The sequence below is a fragment of the Ischnura elegans genome, chromosome 3 (genome assembly GCF_921293095.1).
Source record: "Ischnura elegans chromosome 3, ioIscEleg1.1, whole genome shotgun sequence".
Taxonomy (NCBI): domain Eukaryota; kingdom Metazoa; phylum Arthropoda; class Insecta; order Odonata; family Coenagrionidae; genus Ischnura; species Ischnura elegans.
The window spans coordinates 131,800,270-131,820,805 of NC_060248.1; the positions used below are offsets into that span (position 1 = coordinate 131,800,270).

General features: G+C 37.0%; 1 protein-coding gene across 1 annotated transcript; it reads left to right on the plus strand.

Annotated features, from left to right (window-relative positions):
- Positions 1-1,692: 1,692 nt before the first annotated feature.
- LOC124156595 (dysbindin protein homolog) lies at positions 1,693-19,740 on the plus strand. The gene is made up of 6 exons (XM_046531235.1): positions 1,693-1,880; positions 2,167-2,320; positions 2,408-2,540; positions 2,770-2,925; positions 8,031-8,171; positions 17,844-19,740. The coding sequence occupies exons 1-6, from the start codon at positions 1,825-1,827 to the stop codon at positions 17,966-17,968; spliced, it is 765 nt and encodes a 254-aa protein (XP_046387191.1). The 5' UTR covers positions 1,693-1,824; the 3' UTR covers positions 17,969-19,740.
- The last annotated feature ends 796 nt before the right edge of the window (positions 19,741-20,536 follow it).

Here is a 20,536-nt window from a genome sequence, read left to right on the forward strand (position 1 = left end):
ATGCACATTTGGTGAAGGGCTTTTTTTTGTACGTGCTGATAGTTAAGAAGGGTAAAATTTTAACCCTTGACAGTTGTGGGGGACATTGCATGTCACTTTGTATTCTTGAACACTCGGAAGGACATGACTGATGGACGGTATTATAATTTTTATAAATATTTTTATAGTAATATATTTTATAAAATGGTTTCTTTTACAGATTTAATACAGAAAGGCTTTAAAAATGGTAGATTTATTGTATTTATGGTAGATGTACACCCATTACCTTTTCTGGAGTGTCCTAGTCGTGTTTGTCTTCATTCTTTGACCGTGTCACTATCTGACTCCTTGTACCACGATTGCAAAGACTCCACAGAAACAGATTTTTGTAATACCCCATTTACTTAGCATTTATGAGTAAAATGGCCAGCATTTATCACTCTCTGTAAGAATTTGTCACTAGCTCTGAGCAACAGCGTTTAAATTAGTGAAATTAAGTATTCACTTGAGTATTGTGACCCGTGTAGTATCATGGAAGAAGGACTCCTTCCATGGTAGCATCGTAGCAGATGGCGCAGCGAGGAAGGGGTTTGGGGATTAAACCCCCCTCCAGAGCTCAGAAGTATTTTAAGTCTATTCCATTTCACTTAATTGGATTAATATTACTTATTGAATAGTGCAAGGATAGGTAAATTATCTCTCAGAAAGCCATTAAACTCACCATTTTGAACCACCCACATAGCAACGTTCCTCTCAGAGACGTCTCACTATGGTCTCAAATGTCTCGAATATCGCAAATGTCTCGGAGATGTAATTATGAGACGTTCAGGAATTAAAAATGAAAAAACGTATTTAAACACCATCAATGCCTTCCATAAATATTTTTCGGTGCAATTCTGCAGTTTCAACTATTAAAATCACGACTTTTAATATGGGTTTCTTATTTTCAAAAGGTCATCCATCACAAAATTTATTGCTAAAAATGATCGAGAAAAGTAGGCCATAACTGTATAATTTAAATTTAATTATTTTTTTGCCTAAATTTAAAGCATACCAGAGTACAAACTCTTATGAGACATCTCAGAGACTTATCTGAGACGTCTCATAGACCATTTTTTTGGACATAGTGACATCTCAGAGAAGTCTCAGAGATGCCTCTGAAGCTCTCAGAATGTCTCTGAGACGCAACATGTGATATTCGAGACGTCTCAGAGATGTATCCGAGACGTATTTCTGCTATGTGGGCATTTACCTGAAAAAATTTCTGGGGGAGAGCCCAGGCACCTCCCGTTTACCCTGGCGGGTATTCCATACTTTCAGCCCCCCAGTATCAGTTTCGCCTAAAACCCCCCTTACCCTTAATTCCTAGCTGCGCCCCTGTATTACGAACGCAATATAACTTCTATTTCAAAGTTCCGCCTCGAATGCATCACGTGACCCACCTGGGTCACTTTCGTTCACTGGGATGAGTCGTATCGTGCATGCTAACTAGCGCATTAAGTGACGACTAAATTATTTCGTTTGGAAATAAGGCTCTATGACGTTTAGTTATTATCAGCCAGCTCCACGCTCATTTAAAACACTATCACCTGGCAAATATGCCGTTTCATACTTGCATATTATTTTATGTATTATTTCATTGAAAACGTTCGCAAGCGCGAACGACTCATTCTCAATTCAATCATCCGATGTGTTTTTGTTGTTGTTTCTCAGATTTTCTTGCATAATGGCGCCATCGGTGTTGGCTTCGCGAATGTGGCTGAAGCCTGCGGTACACTGCTGAAGCCATTGTTTGTTATTCTGAATTTTTGTGACCCCCCCCGAGTAAGTTGTGTAAAAAGTAGAATGTTTGACAGCATACGAGATAAAATACACACAGTTCATGAGGGTATAGCTGCTAGGTAAGTTCACGATGAAGATTAATATTCTGAGTCGGAACCATCTAGTTTATGGTCAGAACTTTCTTTATTGTTTTCGTCCTTACCGAGGTCTTTTGATTTTTATCTGTTATATCTATATGTTCTTTGTACGAAAAATACATGTTCACATGCAAACGGAAATGAAAGTTAATTGTTTGCCTCCGGAAAGGGGTCTACAGGAGCGGACCTAATCCCTCCTCAATAGTGGCTGTAGATTCCTTTGCTAAACGTGGATAATTTTAACCGTAGTAGTTTCTGTTGCTTTCAGTTTTCGTGGCTTGAATGTAAATGATGCTCCAAGGCGTTCGGCGCGAACGAGTAACAACGTTAACTACAATGCTGGTGCCGACGTACTCAATAAATATCAAAGTAATTGGAGTGAACTTCATCAGCTAACGGAGGAAAACTCGAAGAAAGCAGAGGTCATTGATGGGGTCTATATTTTAACATCTTGAATCTCAATTATTTCGTGACAATTTCTTCGGCTCTAACAGTTGTAAACCTTTCAGGGAATCGATGCTACGATAAAAAGCCTTCACGAAAGCTTCGAGAAACAGTGGGTGGCCGTGGGCCACATATGTGCGTCTATTTCTACAGTCCCTCAATTGCTTAATGGAGTGCAGGAGTTAATGGAGCAAATAGGTAATTGACTTCGTTAGAGTTTCTATTTGCAGTATTATGTAATTGTGGATGCGACAAACAAGACTTGATTCCTAAGAAGCAAATAATGCATTTAAAGATTTATTTTGAGTAACTTGTGAACGAATATGCCTTCGAAAACATTTTTATCCTCTTCTTCAATGGCTTGATCATTGTATATCAGGTTGGTGATATTTACACTCCATTCTTTTTTTATATTTGCCTTTGCTAGGGACTCTTCAGACACTATTTGCTGATGTGGAAGGATCGTTACTAAAGCTGGAAGATATGATTGAAACTCAGGAGTTGCAAGAGAAGCAGCTAGATCATAGATTTCAACTGGCCATGTTTAAAGAAAAGAAGTTGGGGGAAATTGAACAAGTTAAAGGTAATTTTCATTCTGAATTAATATCTGCATGATTGATGTGAGTGCCAGGTGTAATGTTAAATCACTTTCAGGTCTTGATTAGTAGTTAGTGAAATATATTGCTCTGTTAAGTCTTCCTTTGTTGAATAAGCTTTTCATCCCCATTATGTTTGTGATCTATCACTTTCATAACTGTTGACAGAAGGGAACATATTTGTTTTTTGGAATTCGTTGGGAATGCGGAGATGGTAGGAAGCCTTAAGAACTTTTATGGTGTTATTTTAATGGTTATGGTGTTTATGGTAGTCACGAAGATTTAACCTGTATCAATTTTGTGAATGTAATTTTTGGTATATTATTTTTGTCTTTTATTATCTCACTTTCATTCTGATTCAAAAAACGACAACAGTCCGATCATCGAATGATCAAGTACACATAAACAACAAAACAAAAGAACACAAATCGCGTGAATGCGAAACATTGCTAATGTGACCAACAAACACACAGGAACCCTTGTATTTAACACCTCTCCATGTTGGTCACACAAAATACGATTTAAAAAAATTCAAATTAATAATCAATGTTATAGTTCACTTAAGCCTTTTGTTATAGTTCACTTAAGCATTTTACACCAATATTTTCTGACTTAGAGTTTACATGCATCAGAATTATGAAATTATTTTTGATCAGTTCTGTAACATGATGATATTTGATGTCTATTTGTTTGGATTTGTCTCGGGTACAAAGCAATTCTCAGAAGCAGCAGTGGCTCCCTGGTTGTCAGCATAGACGGTAATAGGTTTTGCTACCAGATGTTTGAGCCCAATGTCTTCAAGTAATCCACAGATCCAGGTGACCTCCCTTTACACATCACTTAGGGCTATGTACTCTGCTCCCATGGTAGACAGACTCACAGATGTCTGCTTCTTACTACTCCAGCTAACTGCTCCACCTGATAGGGATAGACAAAAACCTGTAGTAGGTCTTCTGTCAGTATTTTTATTTGCCCCATGTGCATCCACATAAACTTCTAGTTGATGACCATTTCTCTTGTAGACTAATTTCAGATTTTTGGTGCCTTTCAGATATCTGTAAAGGGTTTTTACTTCATTCCAGTCCTTTCTTGATGGGTTTTGGTTCTTCTGACAAAGTTTGTTTACAGCAAAAGCTATGTCAGGTCTCGAGTTGCTGGATAAATGTAATAGAGAGCCAGTTCCTGCTCTGTATAATTTTGGGTTGAATGGGCAGACAGCATGTTGCTTTTCTTGATCCTGTGGCAATGAAAGTTGGACCATAACTTCTGTAGTATTTTGCAAGTGGAAATGTTTCAGTCTTTCCTCAATGTACATTTCATGATCCAGGTACACAGCTCCATCATGATCCCTTGCAACCCTCATGGAAAGAATATTCTTCACCAATTTCAAGTCGTCTCCCAACGGAGTATGCTCCACCAAACCCCTTCTTATAAAGCTTCTGATGGCCACTTTTGTTCCAGTGAGATAACAATCATCCATGCAAATACACATGCAAGAATCATACCCTGATCCTTTCAAGTTCATGCTTTCCATAGTCTTGTTAAGGTCCTCCTTCCAATTTTTGACAGATTGATGTAGACCATTGGTGCTCCATTTTAATTTGCATATGTAAGAGTTCGGATTCTTCACTTCCAAATGAGGTGGTTGTTCCATGAACACCTCTTCTTTAAGTTTACTACTAAAATAAGCTGCATTAACATCTACATGGTGTATTTCCTAACTCTTCTTAGTGGCAACAGCAATCATACATCTAAGTTTAGTCCTTTCAACCATTTAACTGTACCTAAGTGTTGTAAAAATCTTAATTTTCTTTCTGAAATTTTTTTAATTTTATTCTTGTGTTAGCAAGGCATATGTTGTCTTTCTCATAATTTTGCAGGTTCCGCTTCAGCTCCACTACTTCCTTCTTTGTAATGCAAAGATATTCAATCAGAGAACTGTTCTCATTTTCCATATCTCGTGCATGCCTCTGTATCATTTCGCTTTGCTGCTTCAGAGTTTCCGGTTCTTCCTTAAGACTTCCAATTACAGAGATTGTTGAGGGTGATATAATTGTAATAATTCTTTGCATCAGCGAATGCTTGTTCATGGTTTTGAATGAGTGTTTCAATTTGTTGATGTTTTCGCTCTTCAACCTCTGTTAGTTCCATTCGATGAATAAGTAATAACTCATCTTGCAAGGCAGTAAGATCTCACTCAGCCTTGTCTTCAATTCTCTTAGTCTCCTTGAGGAATTTTTCTTGCAACTCTACTATCTCCTCACCATGCTTCTCGTGGAATGTTTGCAACTGTTCCTGATGATCTTTTTCCTTTTCTTCTAACTTTTCCTTCAGTTTCTGTATGTCTCTCCCGAGACAGCTTAAGGGACACCATATTTTCAGCCTTAAGTTCTGCCAAGTTATTTTGATGCTCATAGAGGAGATGCTTCATCTGCTGCCTGTTCATTTCAGAGTGATGAGCCTCTTCTTCCATGTCACGATCTTTATTTCGAAATTTGGCCTTAGTTTCTTCCAATTCCTTTCTTGTAATATCCTAGAAAGATTTTAACATATCTCCTTGAATTTGAAAGAGGCTTTGCTCTTCTCTTTCCCTCTCCAATTCTTCCCTCAGCCGATAACAATGAGCCTCAAGTTGCTTGCGGTTCATTTCATTGGTAGCTATCCCATTGGCTGCTTTTATTTCCTCTTAAGGTGTTAGGTGGTCTCTTGCTGTGTTACAGAACCTAGTTCTCTTAACTAATGTGTTCACACCTGCCCTAAAAACCTTTGCCTCAATGGTTTTGAATGATGCTTTCCTTACCATGCCTTTCCTTTTTCGTGGTCTTTCTTCTTCAAATTCACTGTCAGTTGCATTACTTGAGCTAGAGTCTGATTCCATGTCTGCAGATCTTGCTGTTCTTTTTGGTGATTGGTACTTCCTACCCTTATTATGATATGTATTTCTTTCCTCAAAATACGGGCATTCGTGAGCAGTATGCCCTGCCTCTTTGCATGCAAAGCATACAAACCTTCTTTCATTAAAATTAGCATACTTATCATCGTTTCTCCCAGAATAGTCCCTCTAGCCTCCCCTCAAATCATTACTCTGTCCTCCCATGGATCACTTCTCCAGCCTCTCCTGCTTCCAAAATTGATACTTCTATCAAGTCTAGAAGCTAGAGCAGTGATGTCACTGGAATCTTCATTAGTTTTATGCAAGGACTTGTGGCTCTTCCTTCTTGCCTCTTTGGCCATTAATCTAGCCATCACTTCCTCTAGATCAATGTCTTCCCCTTGGTCTATTGTGGTGATTAGTACTTCATATTTCTCTATTGGGAGACCATCGTCGATAAATCTTGCGATTGTTTTCTCGTCAAAATTAGCCTTGGGTGCCTTCAATCTCCTGTGTAAATTGAAGAAAGAATTTGCAAAATATTCTTCCATATGTTCATCCTCTTCTTTTTTAATGGAAATCGGTTCTGGAAGTGATAGGGTTTGATTGATGGGTCCAGCCTTAGTACATATATAATTTTTCTAATTTCTGCCACATAAATTCCGCGACACTAACATCGCCAACAAAATCTATTGTCTTAGAATTTAAGGTCAATAATATGAGGGACACTGCCCTATCATTCTTCTTTATCTCTTCTGATGTGAATGTATCAATTTCATCAGCATCACCTTCTTGCAAATAACCTGGGGAGACAGCTTCCCAACATCTTCTTTGACACAATATTGCTTTAGTGGTCAGCGACCATGAAAAGTAATTCGTTTTATTCAACTTCACGTACTTTCGTACTTTCGCTTTGTCCTCCGCCATTTCAATTCATTTGGATTTATCCGCTTTGGCATCGCTCGCTTCAACTTATTACTTTTTCCGGCTTTACCCCTTTTTCTTTCGCTTTACTTACTAATTCTTTCTTTCTTCCAAGCACTTTGTCTCATAGTCCGTTAGATTATTCATGTCTTGTATTATCTCACTTTCATAGACTCAAAATACGACAACAAACCGTTCATCGAATAATCGAGTAAATATAAACAACAAAACAAAAGAAGAACACAAATCGCGTGAATGCAAAACATTACCAGTGTGATCAACACACACGAAAAACCCTTGTAAATTTTCTACAATTTTATGGTACACAATGCCCAGGTTTGTACCACAAGCACCAGGTCACTTAATATTCTGTTTCGGACCTGATCTCTGAGGGAATCTGTTCCTATTTTATGAATGTAATAATCATTTTGATTGGGTGCCACTGTAAAATTTTAATGGATATGTGATTTAGTGTTTCCATTTATTTTTTTTGACAATAGTGTTTTTCAGTATTTAATGGTCACCATTTTCTGAATTTCTTGCTCCCCAAATGTCTGTTTTGATGAATTGGCGCGAGACTTTTTGGATTGAGGTCCATGCAATTCACTCCTGGGGAAATATTTGTGAGGAAATATGGGAAAAATTTGTGCTCAAGCCCGAATCACACAATCATTTTTTCCTTCGAGGGACACATCCAGTGATTGCTCTGATGACGGCTGAAAAAAATGTCATTGCACACGTTCATTTTCCCCAATGGCTCCAAGGATGGGAATCACATCCCTTTTTCCATCACTTGCCATGCCCCTTTTTCCATTGTTGAAACCATCACTGGCACTGCCCTTCGGCCAATCAGGACGAATGGCTGCTCACAGTGATTGAAGTGCCACACTTGGCTTTTAATTGAATTAAAGTTGTAAATAGGGAAAGTGATGGAATGGGAAAAGGGCAGTGGGAATGTCCGTGTGATTCAGAAAATGATGGCTCGTTAATCTATCACTCTTTTGGTCCCTGTAAACCAATCGCTAGGGCTATAATATTGAGGGATGGAAAAAATGATTATCTGATCCAGGCTTTGTCTGACCTTGACTTTCGTACTATTCACAATTTCATACGTTCCAAATTGACACCTTTTACTAGACTTTCATACGCCTAGTCTGCACTTTTGGACGCTTGTCTGTAATTAATTTTTTGAAATGCCCACGATGTATTTTGTGCATTGCAACATTCAAGTGTTTCATATGGCAGTATGTATGGACAATACGATGTCTAATGTGTGTTCTCTTTGTGTTCAAACAGAAGAGTTGGTGCGCAATCACGCAGAGAAGGTTCGAGACCATGAGCAGCGACGCCAGCAGGTGTTGAAGGAAAGGCAGGAGGCATTTGGAAAAGTGTTTGAGGAAGATATGCAGCAGTACAAGACATCAGGAAGGATTCCCAGTAAGACACCAGAGTTGTATAATTGAAACAGTTAAATGCTCAGTTATTGTGGAGTTGGAGTTAGAGATATGTCGTAGGGAAAATGTAAATAGTTGTTAACAAATTAGAAATTAAAGGTTGTGAATTTTGGGGCGGTTTGTAGGGCATGCTTGTTTTGTCTGTCTTGCTCTTTGTCCTCTTTTGTCATTATCATGACTGAATACTTCTGTGTCTGCTCATTGTGTACTTTCTCACTCTCATTACCTCCTCCGTCCATCCCTACGTTGTGCTGTGTTGCTCACTCACTTGTTGGGTTTTCCCAGAATACTTCTCCTTGAGCATTTTTTAACCTGTTTTTGCTCCTCCTGGGATTCCAGTTACCGCAACTGCCCAAATCTGAGATGACACTTATTAATCCCTTCAAGACTGCACAGGGATATTAGATTTGTCTTTCTCTTGACTCAAGGATCATCTTGATTTGTGTAAAGGCTGACCCTGAGTTATGGAAAACTTAGAGCATTTCATAGTTAGGGGCCCTGAAGGCTCCATATGAGCATGCATTAAATTCATTCATTTGGTAAAAATTTGAATTGTTGAAAGGTATGGCAACTGTTATAAAAATTTTTTGCAATCAAATTTTGGTTAAATCATTATAAGAAATTCCAATGTTCATCGAACAATGGTGCAATGTGAGATAGCCAGTTCAAAGTAGATAGTGTAGTCCCAATTATGTATGTGCTAGTCATTAAAATTTGAGTCATGAACAAATTCGGAAATAATGGTATGCTTCTATTGTGGAGTATCTAATGAGAGGATTACGTTGGAATTGTGTTGAACTAAGATTGATGCAAGTTCGGTAATCTCATCCCATTAACATTTGTATTCTAAAATCCTTCAGCCTTTTCCTCTGTGATCAATTTTTAATACTGGATCCATTTTGTTATTGTTTCTGTATGTGACTTTCAACTGTTTTACTTCCTGTAAGCTTTGAGACATCGGTAAATATGCACTTTTGGGAACAATCAGATAGGATTAGATTTAGTGAAAAATTTTATTTTTCTCAGTACATTTACATATTGATCGTAAAAATGAAAGTTTGGAGATTGAAAGGTTGTGGGATATTTCTGGTTATATTGAGCATTTAAGGGCCAAATATTTGAAAAATTAGTTGTTATTCCATGCTGCCGGGCATTTATGTGTCTCGTTGCCAAGGCAGAGGTATAGCGTCTGATTTCAGTTGTTCCATACAGTTCTTCCCTTCTTCCAAAAGAAATATATGCTCTACAATATGATTTCATATTTGAGGAAGGACTTGAGCGTTATTAATACGTTTTCGTGGTAGCAGTCAGAACAGGCAAAAAAGTTGAGTGCAAGAAATGATCTAAAAGATTGTGTACCTGAGTGTCCCCGAAAGTGCAAACACAGTGTACTCCAGCATGAATAACTCATGTGGCTTTTGTGCATAATTAAATTATTGATTGTCACTTGTGAAATCTATTGGAATATTGTTACTAAAATGTTTTGATTGTGCAGTGATATAGAAATAATTTGCAGTTTTCTCTCAGGTTTAATCTGTTGTGACACTTGGTCATCACGCGTAAATGTTTTTATTTGATCCCTCGAAAATTGGATAATAATTTTTATGCTAGATTTGTATGTTGGGGCAGTCTACTGTGCTCACTGCTTTGTTTTAGGTCTGAACTTAACGATAACAATAAGTTGGGAATTACGTGATGTTTAGAGGAGTTGAGTAGGGATTGAGGTATTTCCTTTTAGTGTTGAATGGATGGTTTTAATAGTCCCTTCAGAAATTGAAATGCCGCAATGACTTAATGGTGCTGTTTAATATCAGTGAGTTAGGAAAAGCTGATTGTAGACTCCTAAAGTGCTTGGCAAGATGAGTGATTTTCACTTGATCGATTCATAGACACATGCTATTCCTGCAAACAAATTATTCTCATGAGTAATACGTATCTTTTAGCTGTGAAGCTCAAATAAGAAGCAGCTTGATTGTGCTGAGTTATCTTGCGCAATGGGTTGCCATGGTGGTAATGCATATTTTTATCTGGCATATGGTGGTGAGTTATGCTTTGGGTTCTTGGGCAATACTTAATTTTTAGGTTGTTTGCACCCCATTGTAAAAAAATATGCTGATGCATTAATCATGCCAACTGGAATCGTTGAGCTTAAATGAAGGCTTTTAATTAGCTCTGTTAATAGTGCATTAGTTTGGAAGTTTCATTTCACACAAAATATTTGTGGATATAAGTGATCGATGGGTCATCTTTCAGTTGGACAACTAAAGGCCGTTGCTTGTTTTTCGTCCATAACTCTCCATGCTGCGCTCACTTTTCTTGCCATTTGTTGCCTTAATGTGTTGTTCTCTCCCCTATATTCTTTTTCTCTTAGCATTGTGTTTTCTAGTTCACTAGATTCCATATATACGTTATTTGACTGATTGTCTCTCAGTTTATCTGCCAGTCAATTCTGTCGCCAATCTACCCATACTTTCCCAACATGTCAACAATGAGAGGAAATTTCACTCGGTACCAATGGAATTTTTGTTTTTATTTTTTTAACTTTTATTTACATTTTCTGCGTATTTTCAAAAGAAATGACATAATGTGAGGAATATTATTAATTTATTATTAAACATTACCTAATTAAAGTAAAATTGTGCAAAAAATAAGGTTTTTGTATGAATATTTCACTCTTTTGGAACGTAACCCCTAATTAGGATGGAACTAAATGGTTCGATTTTTGTGCACGTTTTCAGGAACAAATAGTGTGCGAAAGCCAGGGACAGCCTGTAGAATGTCTATTTCAAGGGCAGGTTGCGTAAGCACTTAGTGGTTTGGGTGTCAGAATTCAAAGAATTTACCTCTTCATTGCTGCTGCGAAGGTCAGTTTGAGTTAAGGGTGGAAGTATTGGGCTAAGATCAAATGTTGTTGTATGTCAATGACCTTATAAGACTTAACATTAGAAGCATTAGATTCCACTTATTCTCCCTACTTTGGCTTCAGATTGTGATAACTGGAACATGTGGATTTGTTTTAAAATACTTACTGGCTGGTGTGTACTGTAATTAGGTGTGTGCAGTGAAAAGGTGATGCATATTTGCTCAGCCAATGTATAAAAATCGCTATTTAAATCTCCCTCAAATTGATGAAGAATTATCGGTGTGCACCAATCATCATTTCCAATGATTTCTTAGATCGTCTTTTGTAATTTCTTACATTGCCCATGTTCCGCTCTTAGCAAGGTGGCTTGTTAGTGGCAAGTCGGTTGAGATAATCTGCCCGTTTTCAGGCGCCTTGCCAGCATTGGTATTAATAGCAGTTTTGTCAACATTTGAAGGTGTAGTTCACCGTAGGCCTACTCCATGGAATGCATGACATTTCTGTCGGCAGATGAATGGTGTCGTATGGCCAAGGTTGGATTACGTGTAAATAGATAAGTGTGGCAAGGCTTTTTGTGTCGTACAACTGGGAAAGTGGTGTAACTGAAGGTGGTACAATTGAGGGTGACTTCCCGTAGAAAGGCAGGCATTTACAGTGGGCGAATCCATGTTCATTGTGCAACTGGGAGAGTGGTACAATGGAAGGTCATTTGATGGGAGGTTCCACTGTAAATGAGACTACTGATGCAGCCATGTGTTAAAACGTACGTAGTTGGTTGGCTGCCAAAATTGTAAGTTAACATTTAATTATGGTTTCAGGGAGTAAATCATTAATGAGTTAGGATGGCTATGGAAAAATATAGTTTTGAAGGATGTTTGATGTGGTAGAATGGCTTTGTTGATGAGGAATAGTTGTAGTTGTCCAGTGTAGTAGTCATAAGTGGGCTCCACTGTAGGGGTGGCGAAAAAGTTTGGAGGAATAAATTTAGAAAGCCATTCATTCTTTCTCAAATTGTTAAGAAATGGTAGTTGTAGTTGATAAGATACAATTAATGCAGATAAAGTATTGTATGGAAATCAAGACTAAAACAACAAAAGTGATCATGTACAGTTTATTTGATTGGGCATCTCCACTATTGCCTGGGGTAGTCTACTCCCTACTTCATTTTCTCGTTTATCAGAATTTCATATTTTTATTGTTATTCTAAGAGTATACCTATGTTTTTGAGGAATGCAAGTTGGAATGAAGACGTGTAGATTTGTTTGGATTCTGGGGTTTTGGATTTTTTATTGGTATGCAACTTGGATGAAGTCCAGGTTCACAGTGATGATGGTTAAAAAAAACCTGATAGAATATTCTGCACAGGAATGCAATGGACAGTAGATGAAAGCAATAGAAGATGATATGCATCATTAATAGGGTGGTTTCCTATTATTTTTTTATTGCCTAAATCGAAAGATATTGCTCCTGGAGTACGAGTTTCACACTTTTAGATTTTTAAATGACGATATCTATTTTTTGCAATTAAACGAAAAGTGAAAAATTTCAAGCGCGCAAAAACACGACGGCTAAGTAGGAATAATGGGAAAAAGTCCGTGTGACGTATTTCTGAGTACCCTGCTAGCTGGTAGCGTTTGGCTTAAATAAGGATTATTATACCCCTATCAAACGAAGGAAACTTTCCGAACTTAGGTGTTTTTAATGTGTGATTATTAAGAGATGTTTCCCTGAGCTCTGTGCCTCATGCATGCATTGGTATTCTCAGACGATGTAAAACTCCTATCTACTCGTATAGAAACTAGGTCCCTGTGACGTCATGTAGAGCGGAATCGCATTGGCGCCAATCTGGCCTTGTTCAAATGAGGTTAAAATTGACCGTTGCCATTTGTCTAAACTGGGATTTCTAAAACCAAATAATTTGTATATTATGAATACACTAACGGTGGGTAAGGAATCGCAAATCATTGCATTTCGATTTCTTTGATGGAGGAAACTACCCTATTGAATGATTGTTTGTTGAAGTGGGATGTTAGTATGTTTATGTGAATGTGAACAAAACTCAACACATTTTTCATTTTATCTGTCACAGTAATCGGTGATGGTTGGCATCTGCTAGGTTTCGTGCTAGCGGTTTTTGATGGGCAGGCAGCAAATATTTGTGCAAAGTTCTTGAATGGAAGATAGAGTGGTTCCATTGAAGGAAAATTTTCACCGGGTGCTTATTAAAAGAGTTTCTAGGAGTGTGGAGTCTCGGAAATGCTTTATTAAAGTTACGGTGGTGAAAACTCATCTATCCCTTGCAATATTGAATAGCTACCTGTATAGTTAATTGTATGGGTGCCATTATGAGCTTTTTCAAATGAATAAATGGTAACGGTGCTCACTTTGTGGAATTCCATTAGTTATATTAGTAACTTTTACAATCCATTATGGCTAAAGAAAAAACTTGCGCAATCTGGATTTCAATGCTGGAGCATCATCATCATTGGGTTCTATATTTCAAGTGTAAAGTTTTTTCTTTGACCTTAGTGGATTGTAGAAGATACCATTATAATATTTTTCAAATGAGTTTCAGTAGGCATTTGATTTTCATTTAATCCAGGATTTCTTAATTTAAATCACTTGTGCATGACTCGGGGTGGAATGCAAGTCTCAGCTTACGAATTCTGATTTCTTTGACGAGGGAAGCAATCACTCACATCAGCTTGGTTGTTTTGTGCGCTCTTTACAAGTTCAGTTGTGAATTATTATGCCATTGTCCCGGTGATTTGTTTAGTGCATGCCTCCATTTCTGCCTTGGCTTTCTTTTCTGTGATTCTAAAACTTAGTTAGTGCTTAGTCTGTAACCATTATGGCATCATCAGATGTGTGCATTGTGTTTCCTATTTATGAGTGTGCCAGTAAATTTTTTTGGAACGTTATGCCATATTGACATTTTTGCTTCTCAATAAGAAGTAAGGTCCTCAAATGTGTTGAACATTTATAATGCATTTGTTGTCACAAAATTGTCTTGCTGTCATTAATTTCTTCTTCATATTTGCTAATTACGTGTGAATTTATTTTAACATTATCAATGAAAACTTTCAATTTGAAATTTTTCTGAGCTTTTAGTAAGAAATTTCATCGTTTAAAATGTATGTAGGTATTTCCTGTGTGTAGATTCTTTCCACTCCCATCTTTGTAGTTTTAACAGGAAGAGTGAACATGAGTACCAGTCATACCTTTCAGTTGATTTTACCTTCTCTTCACTCATTTGCTTTACCTTCCTCGTCAACATTTTTGATAGAAAAAGTTTTGTATCGGAATTGTGTTTGGGACTATTTTTTTTTATAAGGTTAATTCCTGAAATCCTGATTTTGGCCTAAATGTATTAATATTTGGGCAAGTGTGACAAATATTTATATCAAAACCTTAAACATCTAAGAATTGAGGCTTACTTAGTGGGCTTCAATTTTTTTGGTAAATTACTTTATAAGAGAATAATAAAAAAATGTATTTGGCATTCACTATTGGGATGAACCATGCATTTTTGCAGTACATGCTAGGGCGTGTTGGCTTAGGGACCCTCTTGTCGATTAAACCGTGACCATCAAACCCAAGTACAGATATGAATACGTCATTAAGATCATTGTGGCACCTCAGCGGAAGCCTTCAAACTTGCACCCACCGTAAATATTTTATATTTTTGTCATTGTATTGTTAAAAGGAATTGGTAAATTATTTTATCAGATGTAATTCATATCTTGCACTTCATATTTCTGTCTTTTACGGAGTAATACTGCATTGGCCTCTTTGAAGCTCATTTATATCTCCTATTGTGCATTGGAATACTTCTTTGTCCCCTTTTGTTGGCATTTAGATGAAAGAAGTGTAACTTAATGCTGGTGCCATACACTTGGTTTGGAACAAGAGTGGTGTAGCATTTGTGTTAAATTTCAATCATTGGTGAGGTTTCAAAGTATCTTAGGAAGGGAAATTTGTGCATGTTAGTGTGAGGCCGTATTGTGTGGAAAGTTATAGGTGAAAATCGTGATTCTTATTTGAGGTTTTTAGTGGTTCTCTTTTGGTATGTAATGTTGCTCATAGAGTTCAAGCTAATCATATTTTGGCTTGAAAATAACCTTATCCTGGGACTTAGTTTCCAGCGCATGTCCAATTCCTTAGCTCCTAATTGTGAGGGAAGATATTACGTTTCCCCTTTGTTGAGGTTTTCTTGTTTCTATTAAAAAAATGAAATCATCTAGCTCAAATCTGAATGTGGAATCCATTTCAGTTGTGGTTGGCAAAGCTGATTTTTATTCCAATGGAGAAAAATGATATGACGAGTGATTTTTCTGCACAAATATTGAACTCGCTGACAATATTGTTCGGGAGATGCTCCTTAAAGTGGAATTATTTGTGTGTAGAGAAATTGTTGGCATATAGTCTATGTGCAGTGCAATTCATGTGCTCGTATCCGGTGGGACGTTTTCTCACCCCTTTAGACTTTTCAGATGTACATATAGGTATTATTGCTTTATGCATTGCATATGTTATTTTTCCATGATTTTAGCCTTTCAGTTCCAATTTTAAGGTTGGTATATTTTTAGTTTTATTTATATTGAATGATTCAGAAAATATTAATTTTATCAAGTTTCTGTATTCCTATCAGCAGAAATGTTATGAATAAAAAGTGAAGTGTTCTGAATGTTTTTCATTGTATATGAGTGTAATATTTCAATCTGATATCATTTAGTAGTGGCTTGATGCAACTCTGACCCTGTTGGATTTGACTTAAGAGTAGATTAATGAATTTACTCTTTAAGAGTTACTCTTCAGTTAGGGAAATGAATTGTTTGAAGACAGCTTTTCATAGGCTAAATACAGTGGAACCTCGTTAAAGCGAGTACGGGATATAGCGACACCCCCGCTATTACGAGAGATAGCCGATGCACCGTCAATTGACCCTATAATAAGCGTGTTAAAAAATTCGTTTTTACGAGACCCTTTCGGTGTTGGCTCTCGCCATAGCGAGAGTTTCACCGCCGGAAGACTTACATGAAGATTCCTTAACCTCTGTAATGCTAGCGATCTGTTAGAAATGAAGTTAAAGTAGTGCTCAGTCTCAAATTTATGTGGTAAACTGTCGTTCGATAAATATAATGATTGACGAAACAATGCTTTGCATGATTTTTATTCAGTGCGGCGCTTATAAATTCTTTGAATAGTTAGTCGTTATTTGAGTAAGGAAATTTAGTGATGCAAAAAAACATCGCCTTTCGTCTGGATTTATGCTTACGTTTATCGAATAGATGTTTATCTGTCGCCGCACCACTCCTGTTCCTGTATATCTGTTCGCAACAGGTATATTGGCTATTATTTGCTCCACCTCCGGTAAAGTGACAATTCGCTATAGCGAGTGTTTATTAGTGCACCGTGAGGTGTCGTTATATCGAGGTTTCACTGTACTATACAAAATTGGCTTCTCTACTATCATTTAGCATCACCATCACGAAATGTCCCGAGTATGGATTGAAACTTCAGCCCTGAGGCATGCTAATAATTAGGTCCAGAAATTCAACCGTGGAAACATTGTTCAAATATCCAAAACTAGTTTCTCTATTGATAGCATGAACATTTGTGGTGTTGGATGTGAGTACACAAGATTATTAGGCTTCATTTTCCTGCCTCCAAATGTATAATTTCCACCTGAAAACAAAGCAGACCTAATTGAGAAGGGTTTCATGCTCCCTAGCCTTAAAACTTCCCTTATGAATGTGAAACATTTTTCACATCTAAAAAGTTTAATAAACTGGAAACAAATAATCAATGAAAGTTTTCTTTCATAGTAAAAGTTATCATCAAGCATGGTGCTAGTGCCTCGAATCCGTTTCCTCTTGAAAACTGTTTTAGAATGGACTGCATATTAATGTGGGAGTGGGGAGAAGCTGTCGGCTTGTTTTGCTGAAAGGCTAACTGTGACTGGTGTTGATTAATTCCTTCCATTATCAAACTTTGATACTTACATCTCTGTAGCATTGTGGGCCATATGACTAATTCATGGGTAAATATTGAGGCACAGACTTACTTTTCAGCTGATATTTTGTACTTAGCCACACTTATTTTTATTGACCTTACTACCAGTTACACAGCCTAGTAGTTTTGCAGCCAGGCGTCTTCAGAAACAGCATCAATTAAAATACGATACACATTGTATGTCCTTACGGTTAATTTTTAGATTGGTTACAGAGGTTGTTATTGTAAGCATTTTTGCCAAAAAGATTAAAAATTATAAAATGAAACAATTTTGATGGAAAAATGTAAAAGGTATAATGTAAGGAATAGAAAAACAAATGACGATGAACATTTTGTGATGATAATATGATTTAGGAGAGGACAGGGACGTAGTTGGTTGGCTGCAAAAATTGTAAGTTAACATTGCATGTTGGTTTTCGGGAGTATGTCATTAATGAGTTAGGATGGCTAGGGAAAAATGGAGTTTTGAAGGTTTATAATTTATTAAGTATCAGCATGAGAATTTGTTAGCGTAATACCGTAAATTCATGCTTAATATGGTTAAAAATGAACTTCGGTGTTTCACTGAGAGTAGGTACTGTGTTTTGGTGTTTAGAGAATTTCATATATTTTAGTGTAATTTTTGGTCTGTTTGGTTTGCATTATTTAGCTATTTTTAAAATTTGTTTTATTATTTTTTAATTCTGTTCATAGTATCAAAGCGTGCTCCTTGAAATTGGAGTAATTATGTTTTTTGCAATGGATTATGAACATGTGATTGATCATGGACTTTTTCAGAAGTTGAGTCAGTTCTGGAGCACCGTGGTTTGGTTGAAGGTCCAGCGATATCGTTAGATGATGTGGAGCTTGATGACGGTGGGGAGGAGGCAAAGGCAGCTCTGGATGAATTCCTCATGCAGTGAGTGGGTGAGGGTGGTCCGCTGTCGTCAGTTATATTCTTTGGACTTGAGCAAAACCATCTGGGATCAATTCATGATGGCCACTACAGATGTAGGAATTCAATTTTTTTTACTTCCATTCTATGATGTAATAGCTTTTATGTGGTGCAACATCACAATGCTCAGTTTTCTATTATGATATGTGAAAATTCCACAGTGAAAAAATTATTTATATTGACTTTGTCGGAGTTGAAGGAATTAATACTTTGCTTTTTCCACTGGGTGATTAATGTTGTCCTATCATGGATTCGTTACAGCATAAGATTTTCAATATTCTCGGACCTTGGAAATGTTACGCTGTTACGAAAAGAAACCAACGTCGTACAAAATAGATTGCCGAGTGGAAAAAGTAAAGTTTTTTTCCTTCAACTCCTATGAATAAGGACTTCCACCAAGTCATGCCCTCTACTATTACTTATATTGACTTGATTTTAGGAGCTTGGTTTTCGTATTGGTTTGAGCTGTAAGGCCGGTTTATGGAAAAAAGTTGAAGAATTAAATTGAACACTTATTAAAAAATCACCCCAGCTCAGCAGTGTTTCAGATAAATGACATGAGCTGGATACCATCTATCACTCTTTTTATGAATGACAGCAAACTGCTGTGTGCTTAGTATTGAGTTTAGTTGTTCTTTTGCTGCCTTTTGTGGAGCTTATTATGCCAATCCAATATTAATATGCGTGTTATTTTTCATTCCAGAAAAAGTGCACATGAAACATGCATTGTGTGCTCTCGAGGCAGTTCATGCTAATTCAAAATCGATAAAACTTTATGCCAATACGCTAGCATCTTTGTACTGAATTGCTCATATTTTGCTCTCATTTTATTTTTGAGCATCCATTGGCGACCATTCAGCATTGGTGGAATGGCACCATAATGCCTCGCTATGTCCTCCCTATCAATGACTTATCACTAATATGCACGTATTTAATATAAACAGGGTTTGAGGTCTTGATTGAAGGGTTCTTGGCTCAAATCGTGGGTGATGCGTTGGAATGTCCCTGACTTAAATTTCTATTCTGTTGGGTGGCAAAGGGAAGTGAATTTCTCACAATCTGCCCAGCCATTAATCATGTTTCCCTCAATTGGTGCCAAGTGTAATAGTGCTGCTCAGGCTGGATCTTGTTCAATTTTGGAGTTTTGGTGGCAATTTTACACTAAGCCTCATATATGATGTCCTTCCTGGCAAAATATTTTCCTTGCATATCACACGGTCATATAAAATTATTTAATCTGGTGGAAATTCCAAGAAGACTTTCTGATGAAAGCTTTTTATGTCTCCTCATGGCTCTGGAAGTCAGTGTTGGAAAATGTCCAGGTGTCAAATTGGTTAATGCAGTTGGCACAGACTCGAGGGATCTGGTGTCGAATCCAGGTGACGGTGAATAATTTTTCCTCTGTGGAGTGCATATCATGTGTATTTGTGTGACCTTGTAAAAGGTCACTGCTGACTAGTCTGTGGTTGTTGCTAAAATTTGCCTTTTATAATATTGGCGCAGTGTAATAATGCCACAAAATTAGCTGAATTCAAGTTATGGGGCGACTATGGAAGATAAAGCATATTTTAATCAAATGAAATAATTTTTAAATTACAATTACATACTGGAAATGATCAAATTTCCATTTGTTCCTTACTCCAATTAATGCATATTGTGCTGTGATCATTGGTGGCCTTCTTGTGATAATGTTAATTTGTACATTTTTTGTTAATAAATAATATTTTTATTCTTTGATAAGCTTCGGATTTTCTTCACTGGTTTCTAATCAGGTTATTGCCTCATGTTCATAGCACAAGAAATGGTGAGGTCGTAGGAAATATAAAGTGCCCTCAGAATGGTACTTTGACTATTGTCATATTCAATGTCTCCCATAGTTCAACTTATTCTTATTTAGTTGATGGAAAGGGGATGAGTTATAGCTGAGTTGTTGATCTTGCATAAAGGGGTGTGCGTCTTTTGCTAAGTGAAAACTATAATGTGACTTTTCCTTAGTTCTGTCACTTATACCACATTTTGTATTTCAGTGTGGGTTTGAGTATTTCATCTCAGTATCTTCAAAATTAATATGTCATCATGGTAAAATTAGCAGTGCTGGATTGCACTTACAGTACACTACAGCGGTATATGTACTCCAGCACCAATTTTTCAGCTAATATAGAAGGAACAAATCGGAAAAAAAATTTAGTTGTGAATGTATATATTAGAAATTTTGTGGCACGAAAATTGATAAAAAGTGTTACTTCACTATTATGTCTTTAGTTAACCACAGCCGGAATGGCGTTCTTGCACCGTGGCACCAGTGCTATGGGGTCATTCACCCATATCTGAAATCGCAACTCCGACAAAGAGTTTGGCAACTGGCAGGGATTGATTTCTTGTTGGATTGAAACAATTTTTTCAGTCATTCACTTATTCATTCATAAGTTAAAAATGCAAAAGTTGCCATGCTCATTATTTGGGCTTTTCACGCTTTTCATGGGTTGTGACTTCATTAGAGTAATGGTTCATGTACTCAATCTGAAAGCATATTTCA

Excerpts from the sequence above, each read along its gene's own strand:
- LOC124156595 (XM_046531235.1), top strand. The coding sequence starts at position 1,825 with ATGTTTGACAGCATACGAGATAAAATACACACAGTTCATGAGGGTATA. Across the intron at positions 1,881-2,166 it reads CATGAGGGTATAGCTGCTAG|TTTTCGTGGCTTGAATGTAA; the intron begins GTAAGTTCACGA and ends TGTTGCTTTCAG. Across the intron at positions 8,172-17,843 it reads GACATCAGGAAGGATTCCCA|AAGTTGAGTCAGTTCTGGAG; the intron begins GTAAGACACCAG and ends GGACTTTTTCAG.